The following is a 17,924-nucleotide window of genomic DNA, read 5'->3' as shown; positions in this document are numbered from 1 at the left end:
AGGTCTGGGCTTTGCATCCTAGAAATAGTATCTGGAATCCTTACTGAATCAAGCTAAGGGGCTGGATGATGAAATGAGGCTTTGAGAGAAGCCCGGGAGCAGGGCCAGTGATGGACAGAGCCCCGTACAACACCCCCTCGCTGCTTATGGAGGCCTGCGCATCCTGACTTTGGTACCACAGTGAGGTTATATTTCCCCTGGCTTGGTGCCCACCAGACAGAAGGAGAGCAATCGGAACAGGCCAAGAAACATCCACATTTAGTTGTTTCTGATTTCAGTGCATACTTTGTGTTTGCCCATGAGTGAGCAGAGATCTGAAGGAGAAAATCAAGTGCCTTTGCCCTTTTTATATGCACAAAAAAAAAAGCAGCGTTTTGTCACTGCTGAGTGCATACTTTCTTCTTTTGTGTTAACATTTATGGGTGATTTTCTCGTTGTAGAGCAATTCATGCTCATGACAAACTAATAGACATTCTACCATATGGTATGACCCCTGTTAAGACACTGTATATGCATATATATATATATATGAATACACATGTGATTTTGTTTCCTACTTATCTCAGTTATAAACATAAATACTTCCCCTTTTATTTAAAGCCCTTTCTAGATTAATTTTAATCCTGCATGATACATACATGGAGTGTGGCCATTCTTCTCTACTGTTTGATGTTTAAGATACTCCCAGATTTCCCCTACTACATATAATGTGAGAATGATCCTTGTACGTGAATCTTTGTTTGTACTTGTGATTTGTTTATTTTCTTTTCTAAAGATTTGTTTATTTGAAATAAAGTGCCTTTACAAGCAGGATGGGCAGAGGGAGAAGGAGACAGTCTCAAGCAGACTCGGAGCTGAGCACAGAGGCCACATGTGGGGCTCGATCTCATAATCCTGAGATCATGACCTGAGCCAAAACCAAGAGTCAGACACTCAACTGACTCTGCCACCCAGGTGCCCCAGCTGTGGTTCTTTTCTTCTGTGAAATTCCTAGTAGTGAAATTTCTGGGTCAGAAGATCATGGACACAGTAGGATTCTTACTGGTGACTCTGTGCTGGGGCCGTGGATGTTTATTTTCTCCTAGTTTACCTTATGATCAGTTAGTTCTTTTCTTCCTGGGAGGATCCAGGAAGAAACCGGAGATAACCATCCAAGATCTGCAACCACTCTTTTCTTTCTCTACAAAACCCTGAAGCAGCAGCTTTTCAGCTGATGAGCAAACATGGACGATTCCCCAGGACCCTGTGAGGAGGTGCCCCGTTCTGGCTCCTTGCAGTCAGAGTATGAGCCCCGTGTGTGATTGGGGCTGGATTCTGCCTCTTACAACCTGTCCTCTCATACCCAGCTTCCTCCCTGCCCAGTGGGAGTGTCTGGTCACTTTCATGGAAATGTTGTCTTTTCCCTTCTCACCTGCCAGGTTTCAGGGCCTTGTCACAGATGCCAGATGATTTGCATCAACCAGGAAACAGGGCAGCGAAACCAAAATGTTTTCCAAAAACTTTCTGAGAGTCGTGAGAGAAAGGTAAGCATGATTGCAAGCTATGACACTTTTTTTAAGATCCTGGCTTGTAATCCACACCAGAACTGTAGTTCTGAGTAATAGTGCTGAGTACATTTTAGAAGTGGGAAGACCTTCTACGGCTGATGGGCTACCATTAAGATTCTGACCTCTTCCACGGCGCCATCTTGTTTTTCATTTCCCTCCATTTCTTTACCTTTTTGAGTCTTATAATTTGGTACTCTCAAATTTCAGTGAAGAGATCTGGGGTATAAATAAGAAATGAGTAAATAAGCAAAGTAATTTTATTGTCTTGATCATTATTTTCTTCACCACGGATGTCTCATGAGCATAAAATGCCCTCTAGTGAGTAGAGTGGCTGCACGGACAAATTCAGTAAATTTCACTCTCAGAAGCCCTGTAAGATGTCTTCTTGAGGTTTCCTATGACCCAATGTTGTTTTCGTGGATGCCAGATGATAGAAACTGAACTACTAACAGACTGATTCTTTAGGAAGAGCTATGTCTAGGCTAGTACTTTCTGTGTGTGTGTGTGTGTGTGTGTGTGTGTGTGTGTGTGTGTGTGTGTGTGTTTTCCCAAGAATTCTAGGAAGCCAGGTAAGCAGTCAGGCTGCATGGAGCATTTCTTGAACATTAACTGAAATAATGTAAATATTACTCTCTCTCTCCAGTAGTAAATTAGAAGGTTAACTCACAGTAAAATGTTCTGCCCTGTTTCCTGTGTTTGTTTCATAGAATGTTTGTTTCATAGTATGTAACTTTGTTGGCTTCATAGTATGTAACTGCCACAGTCTCCCTATGGATGCAGGATAAATATGGTCTGCACTCGAGTTTTTTACCAAGTGTCAGTCCGCTCAGTGGAAGCAGACTATGTCACCTGGGGGTCTGGGGACCTTGAGGCTGCACCATGCAAGGTGCCTGGGGAGGGGATGGGTGGGCCCAAATACTGTGGGGCATGGAAGGAAATAGTACTTCTTAGAATCACTGTAATTCTCATGTGTACACTTCTTTTTTTAAAGTAATTTTTGGAATAATTTTGGGTTTACAGATAAAGTGTGCAAAGAGATTACAGAGAGTTCATGTGTACCCTTCACCCACATGTGCACAAATCTTTAGGAATTAATTTGGCCTCAGCCCCTAGCCTGGGGCCTAGAACATGGGGCATCCAGCTGATGTTATCACAACAATGGCCAGGCCTGGGAGCACATCGCTTGCTCCAAAGGGTTCTTATGGCTCACTTGCATTGATGACAGACTTGGAGTAGACTCACACAACTCTGTATTTTGGACCTTCCATCTTTATTCTAGAGAGTTTGGAGAACGTAACCTACACCACATTTTTAAAAAAATCACATCAAAGAAAATGCAGAATTTTGCTATTTTCACAAGATAGTTTTTACATCAGGGAACAGAGCAGAAATTGGTCTGGCAGAGGTCAGAAGCAGAGAGCGAGCGGGTTTTCTGCCCCCCCTACCAGAAGCTCAGGGTATATAGGAAGGAGGAAAGAAGGATGGGTCCAGCCATTAACAGATGTGGGGTGACTGTTGGGAAAGGATAATATGTATGTATGTGTGTATTTGTTTATGTTTAAGAAAGAGAGAGCATGTGTACGGTGCATGCAAGCAGGGGTGTGTGTGTGGTGAGAGGGGCAGAAGGAAAGGGAGAGAGAGAATCCCAAGCAGAGTCCCCACTCAGCATGAGGCCCCATGCAGGGCTTGATCTCTCCATCATCAACTCTGAAATCAAGAGCTGAGCATTTAACTGAGTCACCGAGGCACCCTGGGAAAGGAGATTTTATTTTATTATTATTTTTAAAGATTTTAACTATTTATATGACACAGGGAAAGAGCACACAAGCAGGGGGAGTGGGAAAGGGAGAAGCAGGCTCCCCACTGAGCAGGGAGCCCCATGTGGGGCCTGATCCAAGGACCTGGGGATCATGACCTGAGCCGAAGGCAGACGCTTAACCTACTGAGCCACCCAGGAGCCCTGGGAAAGGACATTTTAAATGAGAATCTTTGTTGTCTGAAATTGGGATTCCTGTTTCTCATCATATTCTAGGACATGTCTTTAAAGATTTGACTTGATTTTAATTGAGCATTATTATTTACAAAATTTTTCAACTGCTAAAATAATCTAGCTTGTTGCTGCTGTCTTGTTCACAGGTGAACTTCGGAGTGTACCTGATGCATATGTCTCCGGACTTGTCTTCCCCACGTTTCCTGTCTGTAGGCTCTCAGGTGCTCCCTGTGTTGAAAGAAAACGCAGAGCACCATGATTTACCTGCTTCTGACTAACATCAAGATGTTACCCCCTAAAACTTTTTTCAGCATAAATTAAAATTTCTCTTTTACGACTCTGACCCCTTTTATTCAGATTGGCACATGGCTCAGTAGACCTCCATCTTTTGAACAAGGAGAGTTCTCTTGGGGTTAGAGGGAGCTCTTGTCTACTTCCTCTAACTCCTGCTCTCCCTGTGTGCCCTGCCAGGCTCAGGAGGCCGGTTCTGAGGCCTCTGTGCTCCGTGAAGCGAACACAGCCCCAGAGCTGTACTGCACCCAGCAGCCTTCCCCTATGTGTTTGAAGTAGGATAACTCTAATTTGATGACTTTTTTAAAAAAGATTTTTATTTATTTATTTGAGAGAGAAAGGAGAGAGAGAAAATGAGCAGGGGGAGGGGCAAAGGGAGAGGGAGAAGCAGACCCCCTGCTGAGTAGGGAACCCCACATGGGGGTCTGTCCCAGGACCCTGGGATCATGACCTGAGTAGCAGACACTCAACTAAATGAGCTATCCAGGCACCACCCCCCACCCCAAGTATTTTATTCTTTATGATGCTATTGGAAGTGGAATTGTTTTCCTTACTTCTTTTTCAGATGGTTTATTTTTAGTGTATACAAATGCAGCTGATTTTTGTATGTTAACTTCATATCCTGCCACTTCACTAAATTCACTTATTCTAACAGATTTTGAATGGAATCTCTAGTGTTTTCTGTATATAAGATCATGTCCTCTCTAAGCCGGGATGCTTTTACTTCTGCCTTTCCAATTTATATCTATTCATTGCCTAATTGCTCTGGCAAGGCCCACTAGGACTGTGTTGAATGGACGTGGCAAGAGTGAGCGTTCTTACTTTGTAAGAACTTCCAGTTTTTCACCATTGAGCATGGGTTTAGCTGTGGGCCTTTACCATGTTGAGATATGCTCCTTCTATTCCTAGTTTGTGGAGAGTTTTTATCAGGAAAGGGTGTTACATTTTGTTAAATGCTTTTAATGTATCTATTTAGATAATACAATTTTTAGCCTTTTTTCTGTTAATATATTGCATTAACAGATTTTTATCCATTGAATAGTGCTTGCACTCAAGGGATAAATCCCACTTGGTCATGGGGCATGATCCTTTTAATGTGCTAATGGATTCCTTTTGCCAGTATTTTGTTGAGGTGTTTTGCATCTTTATTCATTAGGGATATCATCCTATAGCTTTCTTGTGGTGTCTTTGTTTGTCTTGGGTCAAAGTAATGCTGGCATCTATGAGTTTGGAAGTGCCCCCTCTTCTTCATTTTTTGGGAGCAGTTTGCAAAGGATTGGCTTTAATTCTTCTTTTAAATGTTTGTTAGGATTTACCAGTGAAGCCATCTGGTCCTGGGCTTTTCTCTGGTGGGAGGTTTGTTGATTACTGATTCAATATCTGTATTTGTTATAGGTTTTTCCAGACTTGGTATTTCTTCATGATTTACACTCACTAAGGTGTATGTTTCCAGGAATTTACCCATGTCTTCTAGGATCTCCATGTCGTTGGAGTGTAATTGTTCATAGCAGTCTTTTATGATCCCTTTTATTTCTGTGCCATCAGTTGTAACCCTTCTTTCCTTCTGATTTTACTTGAGTCCTCTTTTTTTCCCCTGTAGTCTAGCAAAGGGTTTATCAATTTTGTTTATCCTTTCAAAAAACCCAACTCTTAATTTTGTTGATTTTTTCCTTGTGTTTATTTTCTTTTTGTTTTTTAAGATTTGATTTATTTGAGAGAGAGAGAACTAAAGGGAGCATGAGCAGAGGATGAGAGGTAGGAGGAGAGGGAGAGGGACACAGAGAGGGAGACTCACCGATGAGCAGGGAGCCCTACGCTGGGCTCCATCTCAGGGCCCCAGGATCATGACCGGAGCTGAAAGCAGATACTTAACCACTGAGCCACCCAGGTGCCCTGTTTTTCTATTTCATTTATTTCTGTTCTAGTCTTATTTCCTTCTTTCTGCTAACTTTGGGCTTTTTTGCTCTTTTCTAGCTTCTTGGGGTGTAAAGTTAGGAAAACCATATTGTTTACTAAACAAATTGCTTTGCACTTGATACAAGTAAAAACGTTATTTAAAAAAAAAAAGTCCCACTCCCGATCTGTGGCGGCTACTGTGTGCCTCCCCCTGCACTGGATGGCGATTGGGAGGAAAGGAAGAGCTAGGTTCTGTATTCACGAGCTTGGTGGTTCATATCAGGGGAGCCCCAGACATGCTGCTTTGATGGTGGCCCAAGGGTTAGGGGCACATCTGGGAGTGCGGGGGCTGGCCTGGGGCGGGGGCGGGGGCAGGGTGGGGCGAAGGGGAATGCTCTGTAAAGCTGGTCAGAACATTGCCATGTCCTCTGTGTGACAGAAAGCGACCATGTCCACTCCCACTCACTTTTCTCCCTGGCCTTTGGGGCCTTTGGCAAGGGAAACAGATGAAAAGACCATTTTGTAACATGCTCCAAACTTCCAGTGGCAGGAAGAGAAGTTAAGCACTGCAAGGCTGGCTCCGGTGAGTGCCATTTGCTTTTTAGAGTGACCCTTCCCTGACCAGAAGAAGCCATGGGGACCACGGGTGCTCCATTTTTCTCAGCTTTCGATTATGCAGGTGGGAGGTGGGGAGCAGCCAGGGAACGCACAAGCAGCGGGGATCCACTCGTGCAGGGACCCACTGCTAGACCTGAATGCTAGTGGGCACCTGAGTGCTCTGAGCAAGGTGCCTGCTGGGGCCGCTGGGAGAGGATAAAACCTTCACCAGGCAGGTGGAGTTCTGATCCCCCCTGCCCCCATATCTTTGAGAAAGGCCAAGGCTCTTCTAGCTGCAGGGAGAGTTCAGGGCACAAGGCAAGCAGGAAGAAAGCTGGAGTACCCTTTCTAGCCTTTTTCCAATTCACCCGTTTTGTGTCGACAGAATTAACTTCTATGTATCTCACCTGGCAAACCCCCAAATTAGTCATAGCAAACCTTATTCTCTATGAGCAAGCTATTGAACAGATCTAAGTCTCATCGGAAAAGTGAGGAAAAGCACAAAACTTACCTCACAGATTTAAGAATTAAAGGAAACGTTCGTGTTTAGCACAATGCCAAAATAATTATGCCAAGTAACCCACGTCTACCATCTAGTGGCAGCATTCCATAATGGCAGATTTTATTAATTAAAGAAGGATGAAAAGTAGTTCAGGTCGGGAGGGCAAGTCCCAAAGGATGGCAAATGTTAGTGCGTTTTTCTCTGCCCGGCTTCCTTAGTGGAAGCTCCAGAAAACTTTTCATTATTGATGTTGGAATCCTTTAAAAGTTAGTTCCTTAATTATTTCTTGGTCAAGTTAATTAAAAAAAAAAAGATTTTATTTGGGGCACCTGGGTGACTCAGTTGGTTAAGTGTCTGCCTTCAGCTCAGGTCATGATCCCAGGGTCCTGGGATCGAGTCCCGCATCGGGCTCCCTGCTCTGCGGGAAGTCTGCTTCTACCTCTCCCTCTGCCTACCACTCCCCTTGCTTCTGCTCTCTCAATCTCTGTCAAATAAATAAATAAGTAAAAATCTTTTTAAAAAAAGATTGTATTTATTATTTATTTATTTATTAGACAGAGATCACAAGTAGGCAGAGAGGCAAGCAGAGTGAGAGGAGGAAGCAGGCTCCCCACTGAGCAGAGAGCCTGATGCGGGGCTCCATCCCAGGACTCTGGGATCATTACCTGAGCCGAAGGCAGAGGCTTTAACCCAATGAGCCACCCAGGCTCCCCAAGATTGTATTTATTTGTATATTTTAGAGAGCACACATGGTGGGGAGAATAGGGGCACACAGAGTGGGAGAGAATCTCAAGCAGACCCTGCACTGAGCATAGAGCCCTATGGGGGTCAATCCCACGACCCTGAGATCATGGCCTGAGCCAAAACCAAGAGTTGGAGGCTTAACAACTGAGCCACCCAGGCATCTGAGTCAGATGAATTTTTGCTGGCATGGCATCAACCATTCTTTAGGAGTCTCCTATTTTCTTGGGATTTTTAAAAAAACTAAGCTGCTTTGAATTGGCTGTTTTGTCAAGTAGATCTCTTCTCTCTTTTTCTTTGTCTCTGTCTACCTGCCTGCCTGTCTGGCTGTCTCCCTCTCTCAAGTTTTAGTATATAGAAACTGTACTCAACAGCTGGTCTAGGTTTTGTGTGCGTGAGGCTTGCACACCTTAAAAATCATCCTTAAGAAAAGAATGCAAAATAAACATTAGGTGCAAAAAGGGATGTAAACTCGCATGTGATAGGAAAGGGCTTTGAAGGGCGTCTGTGCAAGTGAGAGGCTTCAGCGCTGTGACTTTTGCAAGCGATCCTCCTTTGCCCGGTTTGCCTTCTGCTCTCCTTTCCCGGTGCTACTGAGCGCCACTCAGACTCTCAAGGGCTACATTGTTCCTGCTTTTTGCAGTTTACAGAATAAACCACATTTTATTCACTTTCTAAAATAAACAGCCACGTGAAGACCTGTCCTGGTTTTTTCTCCCCGACCTGTTGCTGGAAACTAATTGTGTCATTATCACTCTGAGACAGTGACTTGCCTGGGACACTGCCTGCTCTGGTTCAGGCCAGGACCTGAGATTTCCTTCCCACATGGGTGTCTGAGCTCACTGTTGCCAGGAGTTTATTGTTATGGACTGAATGTTTTTGTCTCCCCCAAATACATGTGTTGAAGCTTAACCCCCAATGTGATGGCATTAGGACGGGAGGCCTTTCGGAGGCATGAGAAAAGACCCCTCACGGATAGGACTAGCACCCTTATAAAAGAGACCTCAGAGACCTTCCTCCCCTCCTTCCGCCATGTGAGGACACAGTGAGAAGATGGCCATCTGTGAACCAGGGAGTAAGATCTCACCAGACACCAAACCTGCCAGCACCCTGATCTTTGACTTCTAGTCTCCACAAGTATAAGAAATAAATTTCTGTTGTTTATTTGCCACCCAGTCTGGGATATTTTGTTATAGCTGCCTGAATGGACTAAGACACATGCATAGTAATCAGGAAGTATTACTGTCATAGGGACAAGGAAATATCATATCCTGTTTATCCACAGTCTGGTAAAATACATGTTTTTGGTTTCTGTTTGTTTTTTGTTGCTTTTTGAAGCTAACTAGGTAACTAGTTAAGACTTTTTAAGCAGGAAAGATGCAGTCAGCTTATGGAGAAGGACTGGGAATTGGACACTCAGGACACTTCTACCCCTCCACGATTGCTTTCCAGCGGGTGAAGTCAATGCACACTTTTTGTATTCTGTGTTTTAGTCCAAACATTTGACATACTTCAAAATGGTCTTCATAATGTTAAGTGGGTGCATAGTTGCATTTATGCATTATAAGTGATTAAAATATACCCCTACTGAAAGATATGTTTCTGGTTTTTAATTTTATAAGTAAGATTGGAATATACTCCGCTTTTAAACATAGCTATTCATGTATTTACTTATTCTCTTATTTTTGCTTCTGCTAGATTATTCTCGAGGAACCTGAGTGGGATTCCAGGACAATAGCTATGAAGATATTGCTGGGTATAATCATAACAGTTTCCAATAGAAATGTACCAGTTTATAACTGTAGAATTTCAATAACATGCTGGCCCAGCCTTTGCGGGTTCCCTAGTCTTGGGCTCCGAGGTGCATCCGTGAAAAATATACTCTCTTTCCTCCCTGGTGTAGCCCCTTGTGCTTATGGCTACTTGTCAGTTCCAAGGAGGAGCAGGCATATTCTGAAGGAAATGAGCCAGAGTGGCTTCAGGATTTAGAGAAAGCAGCAGTGTGTCCAGCAAGGGAAGTGGGGAGATTAAGGGAAACTCTGCAGAGTGAACAAGTGACCCCACCCCTTCCCCCACTCACCCCAGAAAGTGAGCTGAGGAGGCAGAAAGATGCAGGTCCGATTTCAACATATGTAGGGCCTTGGGCTACATTCAAATGGGGGCCCATATGCCACGTTTCTACATATTTAAAAATTATAAGTCAATCAAAATGTTAAGTAAGATGTGTTCGACCAACTTTGACCAATACATCTTTATAACAAGCGAGAAGGACAGATATGAATTTAATATTCTGATCCCTTGGCACTCTGCACAAGAATAGGATGATGTAAGGAGAGCTGGCCCAGCCCCTGGTTGCGAGCCATGAACGCTTTTTCTTCTCAGCCCTGAGCCATGAACCCCCGATGTGTGGACACTTGATCCCATAGAGCTAAATTCTGCCTGTGCTCCACTGCAAACAGCCACTCCTTAACCTCATCTCAGGCCTTGGGGTGCCTCTCAGGAAAAAGCACACACAGGCCTTGGAAATATGTTCAGTGTCATTTGGGCAGGTGATTCCGTGATCCCAGGTCCCTGGAGAAGAATCTAGAGAGAGAGGAGTCAGGTGGGCATGGACTCTTGGTACTATGGGTTCCTTGCCCTGTAGGGAGTGGTGGGTAGAGTGAGGCCCTCTTAGCATGGAGGCTAAGGCAGGGGCCCTTCTTGCTCAGGGTTAAGGGAAGTACTGGTAAGAACTTTTCTGGATAAAGTTAACTATCCCAGAGAAGACCCAAAGGTACTCAAGGAAAAATCCACTTGCCTACCAGCTTGGTCTACAGTGAACCCACCAGGCAAGTAGCTCTTCTATACCTGGACAGTTTTTAATATGAATGAACAACTGAGGATCACAAGAATTTGAGAATGACTTCTGTTATAAAAGAAAAAGACTGAAAGTAAGAGAAAAAAAAACCACCTCAAAGAACATATAAACATTGCAATGAAATTAAAACTTTAAAGAAAATGTAATGAATAGTGTTAGGGAAATCCTGGAGACAAGAATAAGATACGTCTAAAAAGGAAAATTAGAGAACAAGAAAGATTTCCCCAAAATTAAAAACCTGAATGCTGGAATTAAAAATTCAGTAAAATAGAAGGCACATATAGTTGAAGAAATCCTCAAAAATCTGGAACAAAATAGTCAAAGAGATTAACAGATTCGAAAAGTTGAGAAAATTAGAGGATCCATTTGGTGGTCCAACATCCCAACAATAGGAGTTCCAGAAAGAGCAAACAGGAAAAAACTGTGGGGAGAAAGTGGTCAAAAACATGAAACAAGAATATTCCCACAAAACAAAGAATAGCATTTCTAGGTGGAAAATACTAAGGGAGTGTCAATATAATGAATGGAAAAGAACTCATACTGGGGTGCCTCATTATGAAATTTCAGTGTAGAATATTCAGTGGGAATAGAGAGAAGGTTCCAAATCTTCCAGAGAGTGGGAAAAGAAAAGGTTGCATATATAAAATTGATCATTTTCTCAATGGCAACAATGAAGCAATGCCTCAAAATTCTGAGTGAAAATCATTTTTAACCTGAAATTATATATCACGTGTGAGAGATTGTTGCAAAGTTGTCCACAACACTTACTTATATATTGGTGTTCATGAGTGACACAGCATAAACTCTGAGTCTAAGGCTCAAGAGACCCTGTGGTTTTTGCTCTTGAACTCTTAGAATGCTATGCTAACACGGCCTGTGGTAAGAGGCCAGGTCTACCTTCCTGGAGGAGAAGCCACATGGAGGAGATATGAACGATCTCACCCGAAGTCCCCTAGACCAACTAGCTGACAGCCAATACATATTACCAGGTTCAGACAGAGGCTATCTTAGTCCAACCAGCCCCAGTCAAGCTTCCAGATGAGTGTGACTGCGTGAGTGACCCCAGCTGAATCTAGCCCAAATTGCAATTGAGAACAAATGAAACAGTTATTGTTTTAAGCTACTACTTTTTGGGATGGTTTTTTATGAAACAAAGACTAAATAAAAGAGAAATCAGTACCAAGGAGTGAAGTGCTACCATCATGAAACTCCAAAATGTGTGGTATTGGTTTTGGAACTGGGCTGGGGCAGAGGCTGGAAAGGTGATGAGGAAACTGCTATTCCAGTAGGCATGCAGATGAGGCATGGCTAGCTTCTCAGATACCACACCTCTGATCCAGAGACCTGTGACCTAAACAGACAAGTTTCCTGCCCCTTAAACACCTAATCTACAATGGTGAGACTGGGACAGAATATACACTTTCATTCAAAAAGAAAGGGACTGTGAGACACCCAGCAGTCACTGACTGATGACAATTCTGAACTCCAGGCAGGACCATGCTGCCTGTTGTTCCTGCTCTGGGGAGTAGGGTCCAGTTTCATTCCCTGTCATGGTTCCCAAGTTTGCTGTTCTCCAAGATTCTTAGCTCCACCTTCTGATAGATCCTTACTTTCCCAAACAAAACAAAACAAAAAAACCCAACAAACAAAAACAAAGGCTCCATGTTTAAGCTGAATAGCTTTATTAACCTGTTTCTTATCCACTGCAGGTTGGAATTCCAGAGGTTTCTTCTTATTTTGAAGAATTTTAGTTCCCTTTTAGTCCAAATTTGCTGTGATTTCATCAACACAACTCTTAAAAACTTTGTGGATTTTCTATGAATCTTATTAGGATTTACTCCATGTTCCAAACACTATATCCATAATTCTTTCTCATTCGGGTCTGTTAGGCTGTGGAGTAACAGCCTTAGAATTCTTAGAAACCCCTTTGCTTAAATGAGAATATCTAATAGGCACTGCCTTAAATCTTTCTGCAATCGTATCAAAGGGTCTTACAGCCACATTTAAAAATTGATCTTTACCAAAGTCAATCACTAGCTGGACAGACTGGGGATGAAAGATTATTTTATTTTACAACCCAGCAAGACTTAGGCCTTCTATATTTCTGCTAAATTCTGCTTGCAAACAGAATATTATTATATGCAGTTAGAAGCACCTAACAGATACTTTCCATACTGTCTAGAGCTCCCCCAACCAAGTCGCTAGTTCATTAGATACATTTGCATTTCCCAAACTACTGTAGGCAGTTGGGTGGTCATTTTGCCAATTGTTTTATTGCTACATAACATAGAGAACCATATTCTCAGTCTTCAGTAGTAGTTTTCTTACCACTTTTCTGAGGCTAGACCTGGTTTCTTTACATGGTAGTCTCAGGTCAACATTCTAAGAGGGTGAGAGCAGAAGCGGTAAAACTTCTTGATCTCTCATTTCAGAAGTCACACAAAGCCACTTTCAATATATCCTATTTGTCAAAGCAAGTCACAAAGCCATCTCCATTCAAGGGGTATGGAAATAGTCCCACCTTTTATGGAAGAAGTGGAAAAGTCAGGTTGCAAAATGGTGGGACTAAAAGGAGTGGGAAGAATTACTGTGGCCATTCTTGCCAGCAAAACAACCACATTGAGACAAGTGTGAGGATAGAGAATGCAAATACTTCCAGACATAAGAGTGATCAAAAACTTTTCTTTTCAGGAAAACACTAGGGTATGTATTGAAAAAAATGAGAGTAAAAGTCAAGAAAGAATAAGACAAGTGATGGAACCAGGGGCTCCCACACAAAGAGAAGATAAGGAACTCTCCAGGAAGATAGGGTTGAGAGAGCCACATTCCAGATGAGAGCAGGAGCAGCAAGGACACCCAGGGGAGGATCTCTGAAAAGGATATCTTAAGAGAAAACACAACACTGAGAAATTATTTGACAGTATTGAAAGAGACATTTTCAGGGCTGTTGCAGGATATGGGAAGACCTAACGAGCTGTTCAGGAAAAAAAAAAAAAAAAAAAAAGCAAGTAAAAAAATTGAAGCAAATATTAACTTCAGAAAAACAAAAAGTTGTACAAGAAATGTCATGTAAACACGTGCACTACTTGGCACAAAAATGAACAATATTAGCATAATCATCATTTAAAGAAACCATTGAATAAGAATTTAATTAAAATTGTGAGAAAACTATTTTGGGAAGATGAGAAAGGAGAATGGCCTGTAATGAAGCAAAAATCTCATTTAGTGTGAAAGAAAACCAATGTATTATCTAAAATTCATAGTTCAAAATGTATCTGTGTACTTATATTGTTTAGAAATGGGTGCCTCTAAAAAAAAAAAAGGTGCCTCTGAGAAGTGGGGTGGGATGGGAATGGTGGGATGAGAATGGGGGTTGTAAAATAGGGAGTTGATTTTTTTTTTAAGATTTTATTTATTTATTTGACAGACAGAGATCTCAAGTAGGTAGAGAGGAGGCAGAGAGAGAGGAAGGGAAGCAGGCTCCCCGCTGAGCAGAGAGCCTAATGCGGGGCTCGATCCCAGGACCCTGGGATCATGACCTGAGCTGAAGGCAGAGGCTTAACCCACTGAGCCACCCAGGCACCCCGAGAGTTGATTTTTTTTGTTATAACTTCTTATTACTCTTGACCTTTTAAATCAAAAGAAAGCATTATATTACTATAAAAGAATGATTTCAAAAAATAAGTTGAGGAAAAAACATTGACTACTAATCAGGAGAAAAAAATCATTGCTAAAAGTAGTCTCAAGGGAGTTTTTGGGGCAAAAATCCTTAAAAGAATTAAGGATAACTTACATGATTAAAAATTTTAAAGGTTTCACTTTAGTGCCAGTTGCTGTTAGAAGTTTTGAACTAAAACTGAGTAAGGCAAATTCCAATCCTGGAAGTTTATAGTTTAGTAGAGCATAGGTAAAATATAGATAAGCCTGTATGAAAAGTGCTACAATAGGGACATGTAGAAAGTAGTCTGAGACCACAAAGCAAAGAGAGACAAGCCTCGTTTGGGGTTGAGCTGGAGATGGCTTTCTAAAAGAGTTGACCTTAGAAATGAGTGGTGAAGGATAAGTGGGTTTAGGTGGCCAACAAGATAGGGTAGAGCGTTCCAGATTAGAGAAGTTCACCATGAAAAATCCCAGCATGTTTGGGAAAGGGTAATAAATTCACCATGCCTTGAAACAGGGTAAGGAGCAGGGAATGACCAGGATGAGCCTGGCGTGGTAGACTGGGGAAGATCTTAGAGGTTCTTGTGAGTCATGCTAAGGGAGGTGGCATGTAAGAATTTTACCCTAAGGTGTGACGCATTAAATGCGCATCTTAGAATGATCATTGGTTCTGGAGAAACCAGTAGAAGATCAAATTAGGGATTTGCACCTGAGGAAGGGAGACCCACTAGAAGACTAGACAGGAAGAAAGAGGTGAGATATATTTTAGAGACTGAATCAGTGATACATCCTAGTGACCAGCTGCAAGAGAGAGGAGTCAAAGATGACATTCAGGTTCACTCATCCATTAGATATCTACTGTGTGCCTTTTCTGCGGTGGACTCTCTGCCAGGCCCTGGCAGGGGGCATGGGGAGTCATATGGTTGAATATATTTTGGTCATTGCCTTAGAGGGCTTTTTCATTTAGTGGGAACATAGGAATAAATTAATAGTGACTGTAGCTGTGCTGCCCTATTCTCAAGCAGAGAACAGATTCCAGAGGGACGCAGGAAGAAGCTGTCAAGGAGGAGGAAGGAGGAGAGTCTGGAGTTGGTAGAACTGTGGGAGCTGGGGAAGAGAGTTTGGGGAAAGGGTGGTCCGTGGTGACAGATGCTGCCAAGAAAGTGGGCACGGGACTGAGGTGTCCCCTGGATGGGGCAGTTAGGATGGCACTGATGATCTCAGAATGGCAGGGGGGTGCCCATCAGGTGTCGCCGGACGTGGAACGAAATGCTGGTGAAGGTACAGAGAAAGGAATAGTTGTCTCTTTCGGAGGCTAGTCAGGAAGTGAAGGAGAGATAAGCCAGTGAGAGGCAGGCTTTGTAAAGGTCCAGTTTGAAGATGGAAACCACTTGGGTAGTTTGTTTGTTTTTTTCTTTCTTATTGGGACCAGCTACCTAACGTGTAGAGCCTAGCACATAATGAAAATTTGGGGTCTCTTGCTAAATTATTAAGGCTTGTAAGACAGCAACAGCAGAGCACAAAGCCAGTGTGGGACTCTCCTAAGAGCAGGGCTCTGTGACTGCGCTGGTCAGATGCCATGAACCCATCCTTGATTCTCAGGGGAAAGAGCCCAGGGAGGAAGGAAGAATGGGGCTGCTTCAGTAACAGAGCCTGGTCCCAGAGCAATTGGGAAAGGAGGGACTCAGAGTCCGGTTGGAGGTAGAGCCTTGAGTGAGAGAAAAACAGGGCTTTGGTCATCTACTGAGATGTGGGAGACAGAGGATGTGGATGGAAGATGGAGAGGAGGGGGTGCTGGAGACATGAGTTTGTGTACTGAATCATCTACAGGTAGGAGGGGTAAATGGGTCACCGAGAGTGGCCCTGAGCTCAGCAGGCATTGGCAGATGGAGCAGGGACAGGATCCAGCCTGGGACTGACAGGGAGGAGAGGCCCAGGGAGTGGTGTGGTAAGAAGGCCCCTAAGAGGGTGGGTGGGGATTCATGTTGGGACAGTGATAAGAAATGGGGTGGCCGGGAAGACTGGTGGGCTCTCTCAGTGAGGAGGGAGTTGGGGATGAAAGTGGGAAGGTAGGAGGCACCTGGCAAGGAAGTAGAACTTGGGGGTTTAGTATTTTGGCCATGAGCTGATGGGGAAGTTGGTGTAGGGCCTGCCCAGAGGACTCATTCAAAGAGTTAAGGAGCAGAAGTAAGGAGAGTTAGGAGTTCTTCTGGAATGAGCAGAAGTGTCCTTGATCATTGTCATTTTAAGACCAGGCATAAGTGTTGGATGTGTGGCAGGAAGAATGCATGGAGGGGGAAAGCTTCAGGTGCTGGTGAAGGGAGCACCTGGCTGGCGAATTCCGCCAAGCGCGCGACGCTTGATCTCAGGTTGTAAATTCCAGCCCCATGTTGGGTACAGAGATTATTTAAAAATAAAATTTTGAAAACAAACAAAAACAAGGTGCCAGTGAAGGGGCCAAGTATGGGACAAGGGCTTCTTTCCTCTTGAAACCAGAAGAAAGGGTGAGAGATGACTTAGAACCACCTTGTAAATAGACGCGGATGTTAAGAGCCGTTCGGTACTAGCCCAGGCAAGGTAAGAGGAACCAGCAACTTGGCCACCACCTGGGCAAGGAGAGAACCGTGGAATTCTTACTGGAAACGGAGGGGGGCGCCCGCGAGCAGCGAGGAGAGCGGCGGGAGGCGGAGAGGAGGAGTCCCGGGGCGCCGGCCAGGCCGCCGCGGGCAGTCTGCAACATTTCCTTCCACGTTCCTCGGTAGCAAGCGGGTCTCTAAGCCTCCGCCGCCCCTCCGCAATTCGGTGACCTCGTCCGCAGCTCCAGTTAGGCTGCAGTGATACAGAGGGTCAACCAGCGCCCACCAGGTGGCCCCGGTGTCATGCCCGGCGCTGAGGTCCTGGGGCAGAACCTCGCAGTCCCCCAGTCGTCTCTCCTAGCACCCCCTGGAATTGTTTCTTAGGAGCTGCCTGTGTTCCCCGGCTCACCCTTCTTCCTTTAAGCTTCCTTCTCCCAAGAGAAACCTCCCGGTCACCCTTGCCTGGGTGACTGCCACCAACCCGCTTGCTGCCGGGGGCCGGCTCCCTCGCCTGCAGGTGTCCAGCTGGGGGTTTTCACATCCAGGGAGCAGGAACCCAGCGCCGCCTCCTTCATCTGGAAGGGGTTAAGGCCTCTCCCCGATGCGGAAGACAGGATGGCGATTCCCTCCAGTTCCCCGAGCTCGGAGCGGTACAGCTCCGCGGGGCTCCCTACACCGAGCGGCGCACGTGCAGCGGGCGGCCCAAGCGGCGCCTGTGCTGCCGGAGTCAGCCCGCGGGGGATCCCCGCCCCGCAGCTGCGGGCAGCGGGCTTGGCGCAGGGCTGCGGATGCCGCGCGAGCCGTTCTCCCTTTCCCTTTCCCCGCGGCAGGTCCCACGGGTCGGGGCAGTGGGGCCGGGCGCTGGGGGCCGGCGGAGGGGAGGAGCCGGGGAAGGAGGGGACACAGGGGCCCGTGGGCCCCGCCCCCGCCCCGCCCCCCGCGGCCGGAGCCCGGGCTGCAGCCGGGCGCGCCGGAGCCTGCGAGCCCGCGAGCCAGCGAGCGGCGGCCGCGGCCTCCCCTGCTCGCGGTGTGACCCCGGCTTCCCGGCCCGCGGCCCCGCCGATCCCGGCGCCCGCGCTCCCAGGGGCAGGGATGCATCATGGCCACGCTGGCTTGCCGGGTGCAGTTCTTGGACGACACGGACCCTTTCAACAGCACCAACTTCCCCGAGCCCAGCCGGCCGCCGCTGTTCACGTTTCGCGAGGACCTCGCGCTCGGCACCCAGCTGGCCGGGGTTCACCGGCTGCTGCGGGCGCCGCACAAGGTA

At 45.3% G+C, this 17,924-nt stretch overlaps 2 protein-coding genes across 7 annotated transcripts in view; both read left to right on the top strand.

Moving 5' to 3' along the window:
* MOCOS (molybdenum cofactor sulfurase) overlaps positions 1-4,478 on the top strand; it is a 58,186-nt gene extending 53,708 nt beyond the window's left edge. The window contains exons 14-15 of the mRNA XM_080821960.1: positions 1,419-1,523; positions 3,684-4,478. Of these exons, the coding sequence (XP_080678086.1) occupies positions 1,419-1,523; positions 3,684-3,815 (237 nt within the window). The 3' untranslated portion in view covers positions 3,816-4,478. The remainder of the gene's footprint in view (positions 1-1,418; positions 1,524-3,683) is intronic.
* Positions 4,479-17,609: 13,131 nt separating this feature from the next.
* The window catches only part of FHOD3 (formin homology 2 domain containing 3), a 460,829-nt gene continuing 460,514 nt past the window's right edge, over positions 17,610-17,924 (top strand). For 4 of the 6 annotated variants that reach the window (XM_080821455.1, XM_080821454.1, XM_080821453.1 and 1 more), the window contains exon 1: positions 17,629-17,921. In XM_080821455.1, the coding sequence (XP_080677581.1) occupies positions 17,757-17,921 (165 nt within the window). In that variant the 5' untranslated portion in view covers positions 17,629-17,756. Of the gene's footprint in view, positions 17,922-17,924 lie in introns of all 6 variants that reach the window. The other 2 variants (XM_080821457.1, XM_080821452.1) reach the window with 2 other exon arrangements.

This window comes from Martes martes (genome assembly GCF_963455335.1).
Source record: "Martes martes genome assembly, chromosome: 13".
Classification (NCBI taxonomy): domain Eukaryota; kingdom Metazoa; phylum Chordata; class Mammalia; order Carnivora; family Mustelidae; genus Martes; species Martes martes.
This window is presented reverse-complemented; position numbering and strand designations above follow the sequence as displayed.